Genomic DNA, 18672 nt, shown 5'->3' on the forward strand with positions numbered 1-18672 from the left:
AATAGTAAAAGAATGCATCTTTTCTTTACCAGTCAAATCTTTTAGCTTTGCTTGACAGGTTCTCAGACCCAAAATACTACAGTTATAGGAAAAAGAATACCACATATTGGTAGCTGGTTCAGAGTATACACTATACCATTCAGAAAAGTACCTCAGCATCAGAAATTATTGTCTCCAGATAGCTCCAAATTTGAGTCTCCAATACACCATTCACCATTCAATAATAAGATTTTGTTATTGGAATAGAAAATTTTGAAGATTAAATGAATTTATGAATGTCAAGTGTTCAAAATCATGTCTGAAACACATGAATGTGACATCGTGGCTACACATAGTAGGGATTCTGTATTTAAAACGTTAACTCAAGCAAAAGGCAGCAATTCTCATTGTCTATTCAGCTAATTGATGGAAATGGAAACAAATGGAGGCCATAAAAACCAAGGTTGATATGTTTCCTAGCCCTTCCCAAAGAGACCAATGTCTATTTTCCAAGTTAATGGTGCTCTGGGAAAAGGAAAATACCCATATCCTTAAAGGATTATTGAAAAAGAATCCTCAGCTCATTCTAGAGGCCTGAAATGCCATAATGACCTAACAGAAGAGGTTAGGTGTAAAATTCAATTTCTACCTCATAGTCAATTTAATAAAAAAATAAAAATAATAAATAAATAAATAAATAAAACATTTCTTATTACAATTGATGGATTTAGGGATGATTCAAAAATAAAGGTGTCTGGAGCTCTGTCTCCCTTTACTGATGTTATGAGTATAAAAGGATGGTCACCTAAGTAGGTTAAATGTTCAGAGATCTGCCAGAGAATACATTTTCTTTCTGGGACTACAGTTATCTAGAAAAATGGATAAATTCCATCACAGACCAAATATTGCATATATCCTCCAAATTTTTCCATTCCCTTGCATTAAGACTGGCTGAGTGGTTAATACACTTACCAATGGGCTATGATCAGAGGTGGCATGTGTCATTTGCAAACTAATTCATAGGAGAGCAGTGATAATTCTCCATGCACATTGATTATGGAAGCCTAGTTTTGAGAGGACAGAGCCCAGAGAACTGAAACAGCCTAGTACATGTATTTACTAACACCTCAGAGGGGCTCCCAGGTGCACTGTGGGCTTTGAGTAAGCAAGAAGTAAACTTATTTGTGTAAGCCAGTGGAACTGAGATTGTTTATTGTCACTACACAAGCTAGCAAGTCTTGACTTATTTGGTATAATACTAAAAACAAGAGAATACTTGTAGGAGTGAACTTTGGGTTTTGGAGAACTGTGTGCCAGAAACCAGAGACAATGGCCAAAAACATATTTTTTTTTATTATAGGCATGCTATCTTGTTTCTATTCTGATGTCAATGTACAACACATGTGCAATAAACAGAGCCTTGTATCTCACATTTCTCAAGAATGGGTTCCCATGGTTAAGTGAACCATGGTCTGTGGAGTGCACTCAAAGTAAAATGTATCAAGCCCAGCTGGTGTGGCTCGGGTGGTTGAGGGTCGGCCCATGCACCAGGAGGTCACTGGCTTGATTCCCAGTCAGAGCACATACCTGGGATATGGGCTCAATCCCCAGTAGGGGGTGTGCTGAAGGCAGCCAATTGATGTTTCTCTCTCACTGATAACACACTCTCTCTCTCTCTTTCTCTCTGAAATAAATTTTAAAAAACATTAATTTATTTTTTTTTTTAAGTAAAACACATCAAGAAACAGGAGCTCTGAATTCAGATGCCAGATGCTCTGCAGGCCCAGGCTGGCCATCCTCACACTCCTCACCAGGCCCACATCTCGGTGCTGATCTCTGGACTTCTGGAGGCACTTCTTGCCCACTGGATTCACTGCTGATCACTGCACAAAGGAACCATGAGGAGTCTCCTTGTGGCAGCAAAAACACCATAATAAGGGGACTCCAGGAGAGACCCAGCAGCTTGCAGAACTTCTAGATAGGAATGTCCCTGCACCAGACAGTCTGTCTTCCCAGGGAATCCTGTGGCCTGCAGGCTACTGGTGCTTCAGGCACTCTCACTGGTAGAAGCTCCCTGCACTGAGCCCCAGTCGCCCTCTCTTGCACCACCACCACCTCACTCCACTCCACCCCTGTGCTCCCTTGCCCACCTCCTGTCACATCTGCTGTGACATACAAAGTACCATCACATGACAAACTCTCTTAGCCAGCCTTACCAATTATTTCAGGTACTTGGTCACATGCTGGCCTTGCTTGCTGGCCTCTTTTGTTTATCTGGGGGGAACAAGATGAAACTGTCTTCTGCATATCCATCAGACCCACAGCATAAGATTGCACTGGATTTTCATGTGTGGCTAGCTCTGCCCCTAAAACAAATAATGAGTCATGAAAAATCTTCATCTATTCCCCTCAAAGAGCCTCATGGCTCCCTTTCTCCCCTCTCTTCCCGTGCCCCTTGAGAGGCTCACTCTCATGAAGAATCTCACCTCTCGCCGACTGCCTACCTCTGTATTTGTGTCTTTCTCTCTCCATTCCGCAAGTGCTTTTCTTTTTACCTTGAATCTACCTTTTGGTTTTTCTCTTTTCCCTTTACCTGCTATTCTCACTCACTAACTGATAATAATCTTGGCTGGATTTGTGTTTATTCAGAAGTTAGGTTTTTTCCACAAAGATAGCTTATTACATATATATAAAATTTTGAGAACTATTTTGTAAAGTTTTCCTATAAATATATCAATAATGTAATGTTTGCTAAAACACGTGATTCCCTTTAGAGCACAGAAATATGAGGACTTTCCTGAAAAATGTTAATTGAGCATTTTTTTAATATACATTCTTCTCAAGTGCACATGGGTCATTTTCAAAGATAGACCATATATTGGGTCATAGGCAAAGTCTCTTCAAATTCAAGAAGATACAAATCATATCAAACATCTTCTCAGATCACAATGGCATAAAACTGGAAATCAACTACAATAAAAACAATCCAAAAAAATCAAACACCTGGAGACTAAACAGCATGCTATTAAATAATGACTGGGTTACCAGAGAGATCAAAGAAGAAATTAAAAAAATCATGGCAACAAACGACAATGAAAACACAACAATCCAAAATCTATGGGACACAGCAAAAGCAGTCTTGAGAGGGAAGTTCATAGCTCAACAAGACTCCTGCAAAAAAAACAAGAAACAATGGTAATACAATAAATTACTTAACCCTATAACTCAAATAGAAAGTGAGCAAAAACAAAAGCTCAATATAAGCAGAAGGAAGGAAATAATAAAGATCAGAGCGGAGAAAATTACATAGAGACAAAAAAAAATACAAAAGATCAGCAAAACCAAGAACTGGCTCTTTGGCCAGACCCGGAGCAGCTGGTTGTGGAATGAACCAGAGCAACAGAGGCCAGGCCCGGAGCAGCCAGGCCCGGAACAGCTTGCTCCTCGCCTGCCCCTGCCCCACAGCTGCCTGTCAGACATGGCTGGAAACTTTTGCGGGAACTTGAGGGTCTGCTGAATCAAGTGATGAAGGCTTAGATCTGGATGTGTTGAGTTAGTGTAGTGCTGGGGTATTGATCTGTGAGTGCCTTGGGTGGGGCCTGGATGAGGCTGGTTGACCTATTTGGAAATGTCTTTTGTGTGAAGTGTATCATTGGGCATGTGGAGGTATTATTGATATGAGAAAATGCTAAGTAACTAATTTACTATCTGAAAAGGGATTTACTATCGGGGAAAGGGAGGGAGGAAGAGACTGAACATAAACTGTGCACCTATGGATGAAGACAATGGGGGATGGGGAGGGGGCGGAGGGTGGGGTGGGAACCTGGTGGAGGGGGGAAGAAATGAGGAACCTTTGTAATAATATGAACAATAAAGATTGATTTTTAAAAAAAAAAAAAAAAAAAAAGAACTGGCTCTTTGAAAGGATAAACAAAATTGATGAACCTCTAGCCAGGCTCACCAAAAAGCAAAGAGAGAGGACCCAAATAAACAAAATCAGAAATGAAAGAGGAGAAATAACAACTGGCCCCACAAAAATACAAAAAAAAAAAAAAATACTATGAACAACTTATTCCAACAAACTGAACAACCTGGAGGACATGGACATATTCCTAGAAAAATAAGACCTTCCAACACTCAATCAGGAAGAATCTAAAAAGCTCAATAAGCCAATAACTATGAAAGAAATTAAAGCAACCAAAAAGCTTTCAGCAAACAAAAGCCCACGGCCAGATGTCTTCACAGTGGAGATTTATCAAACATTCAAGGAAGAACTAAAACCTATCCTCCTCAGACTATTCCAAAAAATTCAAGAGGAAGGAACACTTCCAAGTGCATTAAATGAAGCCAGCATCACCCTAATACCAAAGCCAGATAAAGACAGCTACACTGAAAGAGAATTACAGGCCAATATTCCTCATAAACATAGATGCCAAAATCCTCAACAAAATTCTGGCAAATCAGATCCAGCAGTACATCAGAAAGATCATACATCATGAACAAGTAGGATTTATCCCAGGGATGCAAGGATTGTACAATATTCACAAATCAATAAACATGATACATCACATAAACAAAATGAGAGGGAAAAAAACAGTCATATCAATTGATGCAGAAAAGACATTGGACAAAATCCAACACCCTTTCTTGATAAAAACTCTCAGCAAGGTTGGAATAGAAGGATCATACCTCAATATAATAAAAGCCATGTATGACAAACCCAAAGCCAAATCATATTCAAAGGGCAAAAACTAAAACCATTTCCCCTAAGAACAGGAACAAGACAGGGATGCCCACTCTCACCACTCCTGTTCGACATAGTACTAGAAGTATTAGCCATTGCGATTAGACAAGAAGAAATAAAAATTGGAAAAGAAGAAGTAAAACTGTCCTTATTCACAGATGAAATGATATTGTACATAAAAATCTCTAAAGACTCCATCAAAAAATTATTAAACTTAATCAATGAATTCAGCAATATAGCAGGATACAAAATTAGTGCCAAGAAATCTAAGGCATTTCTATACACAAACAGTGAACTTACAGAAAGAGAGACTAAAAAAGCAATCCCATTTACCATCACACCAAAAAAATTAAGATACCTAGGAATAGCCGAAACCAATTTGGCTCAGTGGTAGAGCGTCGGTCTGCAGACTGAAAGGTCCCAGGTTCAATTCCGGTCAAAGGCATGTACATTGGTTGCGGGCACATCCCCGGTGGGGGGTGTGTGGGAGGCAGCTGGTCGATGTTTCTTTCTCATCGACGTTTCTAGCTCTCTATCCCTCTCTCCTCCCTGTAAAAAATCAATAAAAATATATTTTAAAAAAAAAAAGATACCTAGGAATAATCCTAACTAAGGAGGTAAAAGGCCTATACACAGAAAACTATAGGACACTGAAAAAAGAGATAGAGGGAGACATAAACAGATGGAAGAACATACCATGTTCATGGATTAGTAGAATTAACATAATTAAAATGTCCATACTACCCAAAGCAATCTATAGATTAAATGCACTCTCCACTAAAATACCAACGGCATATTTCACAGACCTAAAAAGAACTCTCCAAAAATTCATCTGGAATTAAAAAACAAAAAACAAACAAAACAAAAAAAACCCTCGAATAGCTGCAGCAATCCTGAGAAAGAAAAACAAAGTAGGTGGGATTCAATACCAGATTTCAAGCTGTATTACAAAGCCACTGTTCTCAAACGTCCTGGTAATGGTACAAGAACAGACATATAGACCAACGGAATAGAATTGAGAACCCAGAAATCAACCTAAACCACTATGCACAATTAATATTTGACAAAGGAGGCAAGAGCATACAATGCAGTGTCTTCAATAAATGGAAAATTGGACAGATACATGCAAAAAAATTAAAATAGACCACCAACTGACACCATAAAGTCAAAATGGATAAAGGACTTAAATGTAAGATTGGAAACCATAAAAATATTAGAGGAAGCCACAGGCAGCAAAATCTCAGGCATGCTGAAGCGATTTCTTCACCGATATCGCACCTACGGCAATGGAAACTAAAGAGAAAATAAATGGGACTACATCAAAATAAAAAGCTTTTGCACAGCAAAAGAAACCATCAACAAAACAACAAGAAAGCCCACTATATGGGAGAACATATTTTTCAATGTTATCACTGATAAAGGTTTAATCTCCAACATTTACAGGGAACTCATACAACTAAATAAAAGGAAGATAAATGATCCAATAAAAAAAAAATGGGCAACAGCCTTAAATAAATACTTTTTGAAAGACAGGATGAAGGCCAAGAGACATATGAAAACATGCTCAAAGTCACTAATTATCCAAGAGATGCAAATCAAAACAACAATGCGGTACCATCTCACACCTGTCAGAATAGCTATCATCAACAAATCAACAAATGACAAGTGTTGGCAAGGATGCAGAGAAAAAGGAACCCTCGTGCACTGCTGGTGGGAATGCAGACTGGTGCAGCCACTGTGGAGAAGAACAGTATAGAGTTTCCTCAAAAAACTAAAAATGGAACTCCCATTTGACCCAGTAATCTCACTTCTAGGAATATATCCCAAGAAAGTAGAAACACCAATCAGAAAGGATATATACACCCCTATGTTCATAGCAGCACAATTCACCATAGCTAAAATTTGGAAACAGCCTAAATGCCCATCAGCAGTTGAGTGGATTAGAAAACTATGGTACATCTAACAATAGAATACTACACGGCCATAAAAATTTTAAAAAGAAGGAATTCTTACTATTTACAGCAGTATAGATGGAACTGGAGAGCATTATGCTAAGTGAAATAAGCCAGGCAATGAAAGAAAAATACCACATGATCTCACTCATTTATGGAAAATAGAGGACATTATAACCTGATGAACAAAAGATAGATACAGAGACAGCAAAGCATTGAACAGACTGTTAAATTACAGTGGGAAGGCTGTGGAGTATTGGGGAGGGGGGAAAGACAGCAACCAAAGGACTTGTATGCATGCACTTAAGCACAACCAATGGACACAAGACACTGGTGGCGGGGGGGGGGGGGGGATGAGGGCATGCGACAGGGATAGGGGAGGCTGGGGGAAGGTCAATGGGGGGGGGGGGTAAGGACATATATGTACTACTATATGTAATACTTTAAACAATAAAATAAAATTTAAACAGAAAACAGAAAAAAAAATACTGCCACTCCAAAATTGCCAGCTCAAATCCAACCAACCCTCCTTTTTACCTCTTTCTCTCCCTTTTTCAGTTTTCTACCAGGGTCCAACCTCCAGGCATTGCTGCTTCTATCTAGGAAGGTATCTCTGCATCCTGGTTGCCAATGGCCTCTGTCTCCTTGGCTTCTCCTGTCCCCTGCTTTTGTGTTCTTCTTTCTGGCGATGCTCTCCAGCTCAGTCCTTGATAGCTCTATTTTCCTTCCCAAGTCTTTTCCTCTGCACCTCCCCACCTATATGCCAGGCTCCCTTCCTGTTCCCTCTGTCCCTGTGATTTTCCCCACTTAACCCACAGAAACAAAAGATGCGCTTTTTATTTTTATCAATGTCTTCTGGCAGTGGAAAGAGGGTGATGGGAAGTGACAGCTTAAAGGATATGGCATTTCCTTTTGAGGGGATCAAATTATTTTGGAACTAGATAGAGGTTATGCTTGCACAATGTTGCACACTTTTCAATGGTTGATTTTATGTTATGTGACTTTTACTTCCATTTAAAAAGGAATAAAGAACAGATTCATCCTTGCTTATTTGAACCCAGGCCAATTATATACATGGTCTCTTGAGGATTTCAGTTTTCTTATGTGCATAATAGGCACGTAGTGATACTAACCTTTAAATGCAGCTGTGAGCACTGAATCCACTACTACCAGATAGATGTTCAATCAAATGAGCTCTCAATAATGTTATTTTTATCCCTTCTTACTGTCTTTCATTTCTCCTCTTTCTTCCTCTCTCTCTCTCTCTCTCTCTCTCTCTCTCTCTCTCTCTCTCTCTCTCTCTGTGCCCACATCCCTTTCCCCACAGTTACCACTTCCTCTTTTTTCTATATGACAGCCTTTCTTCTTGCATATTTCTGTTCTTAAATAACATCCCCCACATTTAAATCTGCCCCTTTTTCCATCCTCAAGGTTGATGTTGACTATGGGCCCATAGTTCTTAGCCCTTCACAGCTTCACACTGACGGTCTCCTATGAAAACTCATAATTTACACTTGAGATCTTAGTCCACCCTCCAGGTTACTGGGCAGAGAGTCTCTCTCTGCCACCTCTTGCTAATACCCGTGGATTCTACACAGAATCAGGTCATTTTGGAATCAACTCAAAGTAACACATGTCTACCCACCCCATGTTCCCTTGGCATCCCAGCACCACCATCTCCTTTTGGTTCCTTTATCTATTTTTCTTCTTAGTCATAAGAAAGCAAAGTTTGTGTCTTCTCATAATTACCTCGTTCACATCTTGGCTGAGTGCTGGGCATTTTGTATGTCTCTTCTCTATCACATTCCCAGGAAAAATGTTTGTCTTCAATCACTGAGCAGAGGGGGGGGGGGGGGAAATAGAGGTTGCAGGTAGGTAATTAGGAACATCACCTCATAATTACGTATCTGGGTCACCCATAAATCCATGCCTTTGAAGGGGGGGACTTCTGGCCTTTGGGTCAGTGAATCTCAGTGTTTCCTGACTTGGTGTTGCTTATCCCTCTCCCTGGGGCAATGAAGAGGGGAGGGGGGAGAGGGGGGAAACAACACCTAAATTCTACGGTGATGAGTTTTGGGTTTTAAGGATGGTGGTGAAACTGGAAAAGTTACTAAAGTAATTAATCACCCAACAAGATGACCAGAGAGGAGTAAAAACATTCTCCATATGAATGCTATAAGTGGAATGTCTCTGTGAACTGTACAACCTTTAGAAAAGAACAGAGGAATTTTCTCAGTAAGAGAGCTAGTTATTCCTGAAGAATCAAAAAAGGACATTATTATACCCAAATTAAGCCCTAGCACAGTAGTCACTTGGCAGGTTATTTTACATGGCAGTTTTGTCCACAATTACTTCCATTCATACTGCCTAGCCTAGGGCCTGGAACATGGTAAGCATTTCATAAATATAATACTTGTTAAATGAGTGACTAAGTTAATGAATAAATGAAAAATAGACTTCAACCCCAAAAGGGAGGGAAGAAAATTGATCACCATTTTTGAAGCTTCTGTGAACCTGAATTAAGTCAGGATACTCCTTCAGATGAACCCTGCTGAACAGAGCTTGCAGAAGTGACCGATCAAACATCTTCTCGAGGTGGCAGAGAATATGATACACCACTCTTCCTACAGGAACCAAGTCTTCACAGGCTTCTTGAGAATCCTTTTAAAGAGCACAATGGAAAAAAATATATAAAGTGATTGTTTTAAAGTTAAACAACCATCAAGGAAGTAATTGCATAGGAATTAGTTTACTTTTTCAGTATAGATTATAATTTTCATGTCATATTTTAGAACTTCTAATATATTTGGTCAATTGCTTAAAATCACAAATGGAGCCTTCCTCTTGACTTTTGTACTTTCATCCTGCCTATGCTGTTTGTTTCAAGAATGGATCTTTGTACAGCAACTGCGGGTATGAGAAGTTCTGATAAGACTTTTAAGGTGCAGGGAAATGCACAAAGCACAATCACACGGTGAAGAGTTAAACTCATTCTCTATTTCCAAGAGGATCCACTAATCAATTTTGCTTGAATTCCAAGACTCCCAAACCACCTAATAAAATTTAAACACTTTGGAGGAGACAACAACAAGACTGAAATTTGATTTATAATGGCACAAATTCCCTGTGGATTTCATTTTAAATAAGTGGATGTGATAATGGAATACTGTCCCAATTCTTTCAATTATTTTAATTTCCTTTCATTTTGCTATCTTGTGTAAATTGCTATGTATCTGCAAAGCATATCAGTTTCAATCCAACCATTTCACCATTACCCTCCACCCCACACACATACCCCAACATGCCCCACAGACAAGAAGGACTTCATGGGCACAGATAATAGTGTGATGAAGGCCTGGGACGGTGGAGGGGGGTCAATGGGAAAGAAAGGGGACATCTGTAATACTCTCAACAATAAAGATACATTTTTTAAAAAGAAGAGAAGGGCTTCAATTAAAATAGAAATGTTAGTGATATCTTCTTGCCCTGTCACTCTCAACCTTACAGGATGATTAATTTAATAGAGTCCATTGCCATTGTCCCACATCACGTGTGGTTCAGGGTTCAGGTTCAGACTCTGGAGGAGGCTATGTGTAAATGAAAGAGACAAGACAAGAAATAATAATTTGGAAATTGGGGGCCAGGCAGAAGCCCAAGAAAGGACTCCGCTTTGCTCTGGCCCTGCCATCCCTTTTATTCAGGTTTGGGATACACCCATAACCCTTATGCAGGCAATTCCAATAACAGGAAGACTATCTTATCAATAAGGATTTACATAACTATCTGCTGGGGAAGTTGCTTCAGCCACCATTTTCTCGACTAAAAAGTGGGGGCATAGTTCTGATCTTTGCCAGAACTTTAAGGGTCACCAGCCTTCTGGGATCCCTGTCCACACTTCTCTGATAGTAAAGACAATGGGTAGCTTCCCACATCCCATGAAAACTATGAAGGGCTAGATTTTTAATCCAGGATGTCAAACATAAATTAATGTGAGGCTGGGGTACCAAGAAGAGATATGATTCACTTCTCTTACATTATAGAGCTCTTCAGTGATGAGGGAGTGGTCTCTGAGGCTCTCAAGGAAAGGAAACGGCTTCGTTATTGCATTCGCTATCTCCACCTTATTTTTCCTGAAGTGAGTCAAGAGAATTTCATGGGAAATTGTCTCTTTATGCTGAGCTGTTGAAAACATCCTAAGGGAACAAACAGAATGAGAAAATTAAATATTAAGATTCAAGACTTATGTGGTCATCATTTCCCAGTGTATACAAATGTCAAAGTATTATGTTGTAGACCTGAAACCAACATAATGTTATATGTCAATTATACTTCAATTTTTTTTTAATCTTCAGAATTCAGATTGTGAAGAAGAAAGGCTTTAGAAGAAATAACAAGAGATAGGTGTTGGTCATGAAGAGTGGGAAAGAAAAAGATGCTTCGATCCCATCAGACCCACATATAGAAGACAAAGGCAGAACTAACTCTGAAAAATTCTGCTTGATCAACATAAAGAACATATGTAATAACAAGACTGACATGTGACACTTCTGACCCCACAGAAACAGAATAGATTATTCAAGGCCTCAAACACTCTGACGCAGAGGAAGATTCAAAGCTGAGGATAGCATTACTGAGGTGATCGTCTCTGTAAGCTTCACCAAAAATGGAGTCAGTTCAGGATTCTGTATTGAGGGGTGAGTATGAGCTGAGACAGCAGTTTATCATTCAGAGGAAAAGACTTCCTGGGCCTGAATTCAAAGACAGAAGTCAGTGGCAGCTGAACTGCCCACAGGTTTTTCTCCTGTGAATGAGAACTGGAAGCAAAAAGCAGGTGCCTGCAAACTTCAGGTGGGAACATTCATTCCCAGCTCCTGATGTTTTCTGTCCGGGACAAGGGGAGTGAGGGGAGACATCAATCAGTGTGACACTCCTAGTTTCTTCCTGCACCCTTCTCCCCATGAAAGGTAAGTTCTTAGATGTTTCTAAAGGAACACAAGCTAAGAGGAGCCAGCCTTGGGGTACAGACTAGGCCTCTAGACTGATGCTTCAGGTCAGTCATTGTAAGAGCTGGCAGGTTTCCTCCATTGTCATTTTGATTAATAATAAGAGAGATGTTTCTTTTGACCTCACTCATTTATGGATAATAAAGAACATTATAAACTGATGAACCAAAAGATAAATATAGAGACAGTAAAGCAACAAGCAGACTGTCAAATTACAGTGGAGAGGGGAGGAAGATCTGGGGGAGATAATAGATCAACCGAAGGACTTGTATATATGCATATAAGTACAACCAATGGACATAAAACTCTGGGGAGGGAGGGTATGTGTGGGAGGGAGGGAGGTGGGCAAAAAAAATCAATAAAATATATTAAAATAAATAAATAAATAAATAAATAAATAAATAAATAAAATAAGAGAGATGTTATGATCTCCAACTACCTGACTTCTTATCTCTCTCTTAAATGGCTCTAAAATCAAGCACATTTAAAGTGTTATTGTGGGGCTCCCTTGAGTCCCCCAAAAACCAACTGAAATATGTAGCTATAAGTCTTTGCTCAGGAAGGTGCCCGTTATAAATGAAATCTCCCTAGACAGGTCCAACACTGATTCACCATTGTGTGTGCCAGAGCACAAAGCTCAAAGGACAATTGGAAATCAAGAAGTGTTAGATATCAAGGCTTAATAATGGGAGGGGACATCATGGAAAATGGCCAAGTGGAAAACACCAGGAATTTGTCTCTCCATTTAGGCAACAACTTTACTTGCAGAAAGTGTCTGAAGTCACAATTTTGGAACTCTGTTGAAATGCTTTTAACTTCCAGGAGAAAGCATGACTGGTAAAGTGATTGATTCTGGCTAATTTCAGCCTCTAGTGCTGTACTGGTTACCTACTCCTTTCCCCTCCCCCCCAACTCCCACCTCCATTCTAGTGGCAGGCAGATATGGCTTGCTAGAGCCAAGTGGACAATAAGGAACCAGTCCCTCAAACATCAGGGCTCTGTTTTCTGATTACTGCTCACTGCTTTCCTCCTCTGAGTTTCAGGCACAGAGACAGGCAGCCATTATTGCAATTCACTGGCGGAGGTGGTTTTCTGGGGATTTAAAGTGTTGGAGAGTGGGAATTTTTGAGAGACTGTGGACTATGCCCAAGATAGAGTTGTCAGTGCTGACACTAAACCAGGCCTTGAGATACGAACTCATGGCCCCTTCCCAACATGTGGGCCTTCTTTCATAGAACACTGTCAGCTTTCTGAAAAAACAGGATGAGCCTGTAAATAACATGGTCTTCAATGGCATGACTCTGACCTTGCTTGGGAAAACTGTTTTACTGGGTTGCTTGTTCTGCAAAAACAGGATGTGGTTAATGTGCTTAAAAGTGATTCTACACAAAGGTCGCTGATGCTCTCTGGACTTCCTGCATGAAGAACAGCAGAGCAGTCACCAGGTCGCCCAGCCCAGCTAATAAAGGCTCTCTAATTTTTAATTTGGTCTGAGCTTCAGTGGTTGTTCATTCACGTTCACTCCACAACAAAAGGGGCTACACCTGTATTTCTTTATTTTATTATTATATTTTTTATTTTTTTCCTTTCTCCCTTTTTGGAAGCCAGACATGTAAGATTAGACATTCAAAATCAATCACACACACAAGGCAATTTAGAAAACCATTGCATGACGTAACCAGTTTGGCTCAGTGGATAGAGCATCAGCCTTCGGACTGAAGGGTCCCAGGTTCGATTCCGGTCAAGGGCAAAAAAAAGAAAAGGAAACCATTGCACATGCCCATAGACAGATACAGGCTCAAAAAAGATAGGAAAAGAACATAAGCTTTCTCCTTCAGCTGATCCCCAGCACAGAGATATTCTTCAACAATTAAAAAATAATAATAAAAAGAAAGCAAATCCACCTATAATAGCATCTAAAAGAAGTAAATACTTAGGAGTAAATCTACCCAAGACATGAAAGATTTGCATACTGAAAACTATGTTTTGCATACAAAACATCCTTGAAATAAATTAAAGAAGGCCTAAGTGAATAGAAAGACATCCCATGTTCATGGATTCGAAGACATACATTGTTAAGAAGTGACTGCTACTGAAAGCACTCTACAAAATCATCACAATCCCTATAAAATTCCAAGAGCCTTTTTCACAAATAATGGAAAAGCTGGTCCCTCAAATTCCTATGGAATTTAGCCAAAACAATCTTTAAAAAGAAGAAAGTTGGAAGACCCACATTTCCCAACTTTAAATGTGGTATAAAGCTACAGTATTTAAAACAGTATCGTACTGGCAAAAGGACAGAAATATGGATCAATGAAATAGAATAGAAAGACCAGCAATAAACCTTCATGTATATAATCAATTGCTTTTCAACAAGGGTGTCAAGACCATTCCATGAGAAAAGGATAATCTTTTCAACACATGATGCAAAAAAAAAAAAAAAAAAAAAAAAAAAAAAAAAAAAAAAAAAAAAAAAACTGAATACCCACATGCAAAAGAATAAATTTGGGCCCATACCCTACCCCATATACAAAAATTAACTCAAAATTGATCATAGACCTAACCTGAAGATGCAAAGTTATATAAAGCCTTTAGAAGAAAACATGGAGAAAATCTTCATGGCACTAGAGTTGGCAATGATTTCATGGATGTGACACCAAAAGCACAGACAGCAAAAGAAAAATTAAGTAACTTGAACTTCATCAAAATTAAAAATATTGTACAGCAAAAGACACTTTCAAGAAAGTGAAAAGACAACTTACACAATGAGAGAAAATACTTGCAATTCGCATATCTGATAAGAAGTTAATATTTAGAGTCCACAAAGAACTTCCAAAACAACAAAGAACTCTATTCAAAAATGGGCAAAGGATTTGAGGAAACGTTTTTCCAAAGAAGGTATGCAAATAGCCAGTAAGCACATGAAAAGATGCTCAACATCATTACTCATAATGGGAATGGAAATCAAAACCACAATGAGATATCACTTCATTCCTATAGCATGGCTATAATAATTTTTTTTTTTTTAGTTTTTTTAAACAAACCCACACACAAAAAAGAACAAGTGATAGATCCTCCCTTCCCCTAACTGATGGACGGAGTATGACGTAAACTGCACCTGAGCACCTAACCAGGCACCTTATGTGGACTGTACATTGAACCACCAATCAGAGCATGCCAAATAGACTAAGCCCTCCATTCCTAAGGACCTACGTGCCTATTCATGTGCCCTATATGAAACCACCAATCACGTGTGCCAATACCTTAAGCCCCATCCCTTTCCGTTCCTCCCCTCAAAAGGCGGTTTCCCCTCTGCATGTGCTGCTACTCTCCCCTGCGAAACAGCCCGGCAGGGGTCCTTCTCCTCTAATAAAGCCTGTAGTCCTGGTTTTCGGCCCTCTGTCTCATCTTTCAACAAGTATTGCCCTCGCTGGTGTGGCTCAGTTTGTTGAGTGCTGTTCCCATGCAGCAGGATGTCAGGGCACACGCTGGGGTTTCCGGGCTGGATCCCCAGCAGGGGGTATGCAGAAAACAGCGAATTGATGTTTCCCTCTCTCTCTCTCTCTCTCTCTCTCTCTCTCTCTCTCTCTCTCTCTCTCTCTCTCTCTCTCCCAATCAATTAATAAAAACATATTTTTAAAAAGAAAACTAACAAGTATCAGCGATGATGTGCAGAAATTGGAATCCTCATACACTGTTGGTGGGTATGTAACGTGGCACAACCACTGTGGAAAACAGCTTGGTAGCTCCTCGAAAAATTAAACAGAACCACCATATGACCTAGCAATTTCCCTTCTAAATATATATCCAAAAGATAAGTACACAAAGTAAAGAGGTGGGGTGAATGTGGTCTTGTAGATAACTCGTGTGCCGAAGAATATCAGGAACTTTTGGGAGCCTCATCTGGACTTCTTACTCTGCAGGCTCTGACCACGAGCTAAGACCCATGTTAGGCATGTCTTAGCTCATGTCTGCTGGAAGCCTAACATGTCTGCTGGAAGCCTGGCTTCCCGGGCTGGGCTCCTCCCCGCCCTAAACTCAGCCACACCCTGGTTTGGCTCTTAAACCGAATAGTTTAACAGAAAACCAAAGTGACGAGATTCAAACTGAACAGGACGTCCTGTCTCTAGCTCCTCACTCATCTTCCCCAAAGGAGGGAAACCTGATCTGTCCCGGCCCCCCCTGGGCCACTGCAGCCGCAGGCAGCGGTTGGGCAGCACAGAGGTCAGGAGAGGGGGTTTGCCACAGTAAACACCGGACACAAAAGCGGGCGGCCTCCTCTGGCTTGCACAAGGGCTCTTTCGGGAAGTCAGCCGCTGGCACCGGCCGCGGGCTGAGAGCCCAGCCACTTTCCCAGAGCACCCTCCACCTTGTCGGGTGACCTCAAGCAGAACGCTCTCTGTACTAAAGCCATGCTATTGTGAAAGTCTGAACATGCTTTGGACCCAGATAGTAAACAGCCGCTGCCCCGAGGCCCTTCCAGAGCCTCCCGCATGTCCCTCCCCGCAGCCCCTACCTCACAGACCACCCCAGTCAGGAAACTAACGGAAGGGGGTCCTCCGGGCACTGGATCCAACAACCTTCGGTGAGAATCAGTTTTCATCAGAAGTACAGTCTCTACTACCGGGTTGTTTTTTGTCCTAATTTTAGCAAGTGAAACTTCATTTCAAATTTGCATTTTAACGTTTGCTTCTCTCTGTACCCAGGCCCCTCTCCAGGTTCTACAGTGGTCTACACTGCCCTCTGGTGGCAGAATGTTGATATTGCAAGTCCCCTGTAGAAATATCTTGACCCTTTCCCCTCCCCATCTGAATTCATCCTGTTGTCCCTTCATGGGGAGGAGTAGAACTCTCTTCTCAAACCTCTAACCAAATAGTTCAAAATTAAGATTGGAAGTACCATATTTCCTTACAATTAAGGGTGAAATAGCATCAACAACTGGTGCACGATATGGTTGTTCTGTTTGGCTGTTCATATGCCCATAAATGGGTTTATGACCTAAACTGAGAAGCTGTAGTTCAAATTGTGAGGGACGCTCTGTGTGTTTGACTCTTTCTAGACCTCTTCTGAGCTGTCCCATTTCCTAGGTACCTGAGGTCTTCATCGGGCCTAGGACTCCCCAAGGACAAGGCATCTGCCCCCACAGGCTGGTGTGCCCGGAGATTGCAGAGCCCGTGAGGTGCACCTGACAGCCTCCCCAGTGTGCAGAGCCTGCTGGCTTCCACTGGCTTGCCCCTCCAGATTCTCTGCTCAGTGAGTGCTTCCTGCAAGGCGGCTTGAACAGCGGCAAGAGGGGCTGGGCAGGGGCGCAGAGGATGGGCCAAGACCCAACCATGTGCCCACTGCAGCCTTGAGGCCCACAGTTCCTTTCAAGGTGCACAAATTCATGCACTGGGCCCCTAGTTATTAATAATAGGAAAGGAGAAAAGGGAAGATCCAGACATTATGGCCATATTCCCGGCAAAACACTGGGGGAGGGATCCAACAAAGGGACAATAGACTCCTACTCAGTAAAGTTGAGATGACATAGGGAAGGTATTTGCATGTCAGTCACACCTGGGGAATAGAGATGGTTAGCCAGAATGGGCATGGCCACTGCAAATACTCGGAAGTTTGGGATATATAATCCCCTGAAAAAAAGAAGTTTACTCTCTCTCGAAATCTGGGACTGCTGGCTCCTAACCGCTCACCTGCCTGCCTGCCTAATCACCCCTAACTGCCTCTGCCTGCCTGCTTGATTGCCTCTAACCTCTCTGCCTGCCTGCATGATTGCCCCTAACTGCTCTCCCCTGCTGGCCTGATCTTGCTCCCAAGGGCCCTCCCCTGCTACCCTGATCACACCTCTGCCTCGGCCCCCACCACCATGGCTTTGTCCAGAAGGAAGTCAGACATCCAAAAGATTGCTGGTCAACCTGGCCTAACTGGCATATTACCCTATAAATAGATTATACAGGATAGGATTGCTTAAATGGGGGGGGGGGGGAGAGGGGGTATTTCAGGGGAGATGCTCTTGGCAGACAAAAGTACATAATCCCTATATCTGGACTGAAAGCCAGCCAAAAGCACTACACTGCCAAACTGGTCATTAAAAAGTTGAACCGCTTTCTTACACCTTACACCAAACAGCTGTTTCCCTTAAAACCCCTCCTCAGCCCCACCTTAGGTTCTGCATCCGAAGTTCAATCAGATTAGGTTCTAACTGGTCAGTTACTATGCCAGTCAGCATCAAAAGCTCCACCTCCTAGGCAGCCATTGGCTCCTTGCACTCCACCCAGATTTGGTTCTGATTGGTCAGTTTCTATGCCAGTCAGCATCTCCAGGCCTATCTCTGGGTCTGATCAGAGAGGTGGGGCTGGTCAGCAGAAAGAGAGGCAAAGGCTGATCAATAGTTTCCACAGAGACTATGGTTCAGACCCTGCTTCTCTCTCCAGGCCTGATCTGCAGCCCCCTCAGCAGTCAGTGCTGGGTTGCTGTGTCCACAGCACTGATTGCAGGACTGACTTCTGGTCGTTTGAGCCTTTGGTCATTTTGGAGGTTATGGACCCTGGGTTTTTATATATTAGGATTTGTGGAGAAGACAATTCAATTAGGGTTTGTATGTACTCTTGGCAAGGGGGATTTGGAGCCAGAGAAGCAGTGTGTGCTTTCAAAAAAAAAACAAACAAAAAAAAAAAACCTTGTCTCCTTTTATTTTATTTTATTTTTTTTTATTTGTTTGTTTATTTATTTATTTATTTATTTATTTATTTATTTTGTTAGTCTTAGGAATTGGGAATGATAAAGATGGAGGGGGGAGGATTTGAACTACTTCTAGAGCCACATTTCTGGTTTTGCAAAAATTTGTATAATAGGGAAAATTGCTCTCAAAATTGGATTGTAATTTAATGATACTATAGTTTGACCTACCTGTCTAACTACACAATCCCACATTTGCTTCTTTTCCTCTGAGTATATAGTTTTATTTTCACTTTGAGGAGGAGGCAAAGTCCTCCCT

At 41.1% G+C, this 18672-nt stretch overlaps 1 protein-coding gene across 1 annotated transcript; it reads right to left on the reverse strand.

Annotated features, from left to right (window-relative positions):
- Positions 1 to 1312: 1312 nt before the first annotated feature.
- LOC118709350 (nuclear body protein SP140-like protein) lies at positions 1313 to 16300 on the reverse strand. Its single transcript, XM_036421360.2, has 6 exons — positions 16195 to 16300; positions 10709 to 10868; positions 9168 to 9336; positions 8425 to 8508; positions 2196 to 2345; positions 1313 to 1862 (listed from the first exon to the last, which is right to left on the reverse strand). The coding sequence occupies exons 2-6, from the start codon at positions 10865 to 10867 to the stop codon at positions 1717 to 1719; spliced, it is 708 nt and encodes a 235-aa protein (XP_036277253.1). The 5' UTR covers position 10868; positions 16195 to 16300; the 3' UTR covers positions 1313 to 1716.
- Positions 16301 to 18672: the final 2372 nt, after the last annotated feature.

Source organism: Pipistrellus kuhlii, unplaced genomic scaffold, assembly GCF_014108245.1.
Source record: "Pipistrellus kuhlii isolate mPipKuh1 unplaced genomic scaffold, mPipKuh1.p scaffold_m20_p_7, whole genome shotgun sequence".
Taxonomy (NCBI): domain Eukaryota; kingdom Metazoa; phylum Chordata; class Mammalia; order Chiroptera; family Vespertilionidae; genus Pipistrellus; species Pipistrellus kuhlii.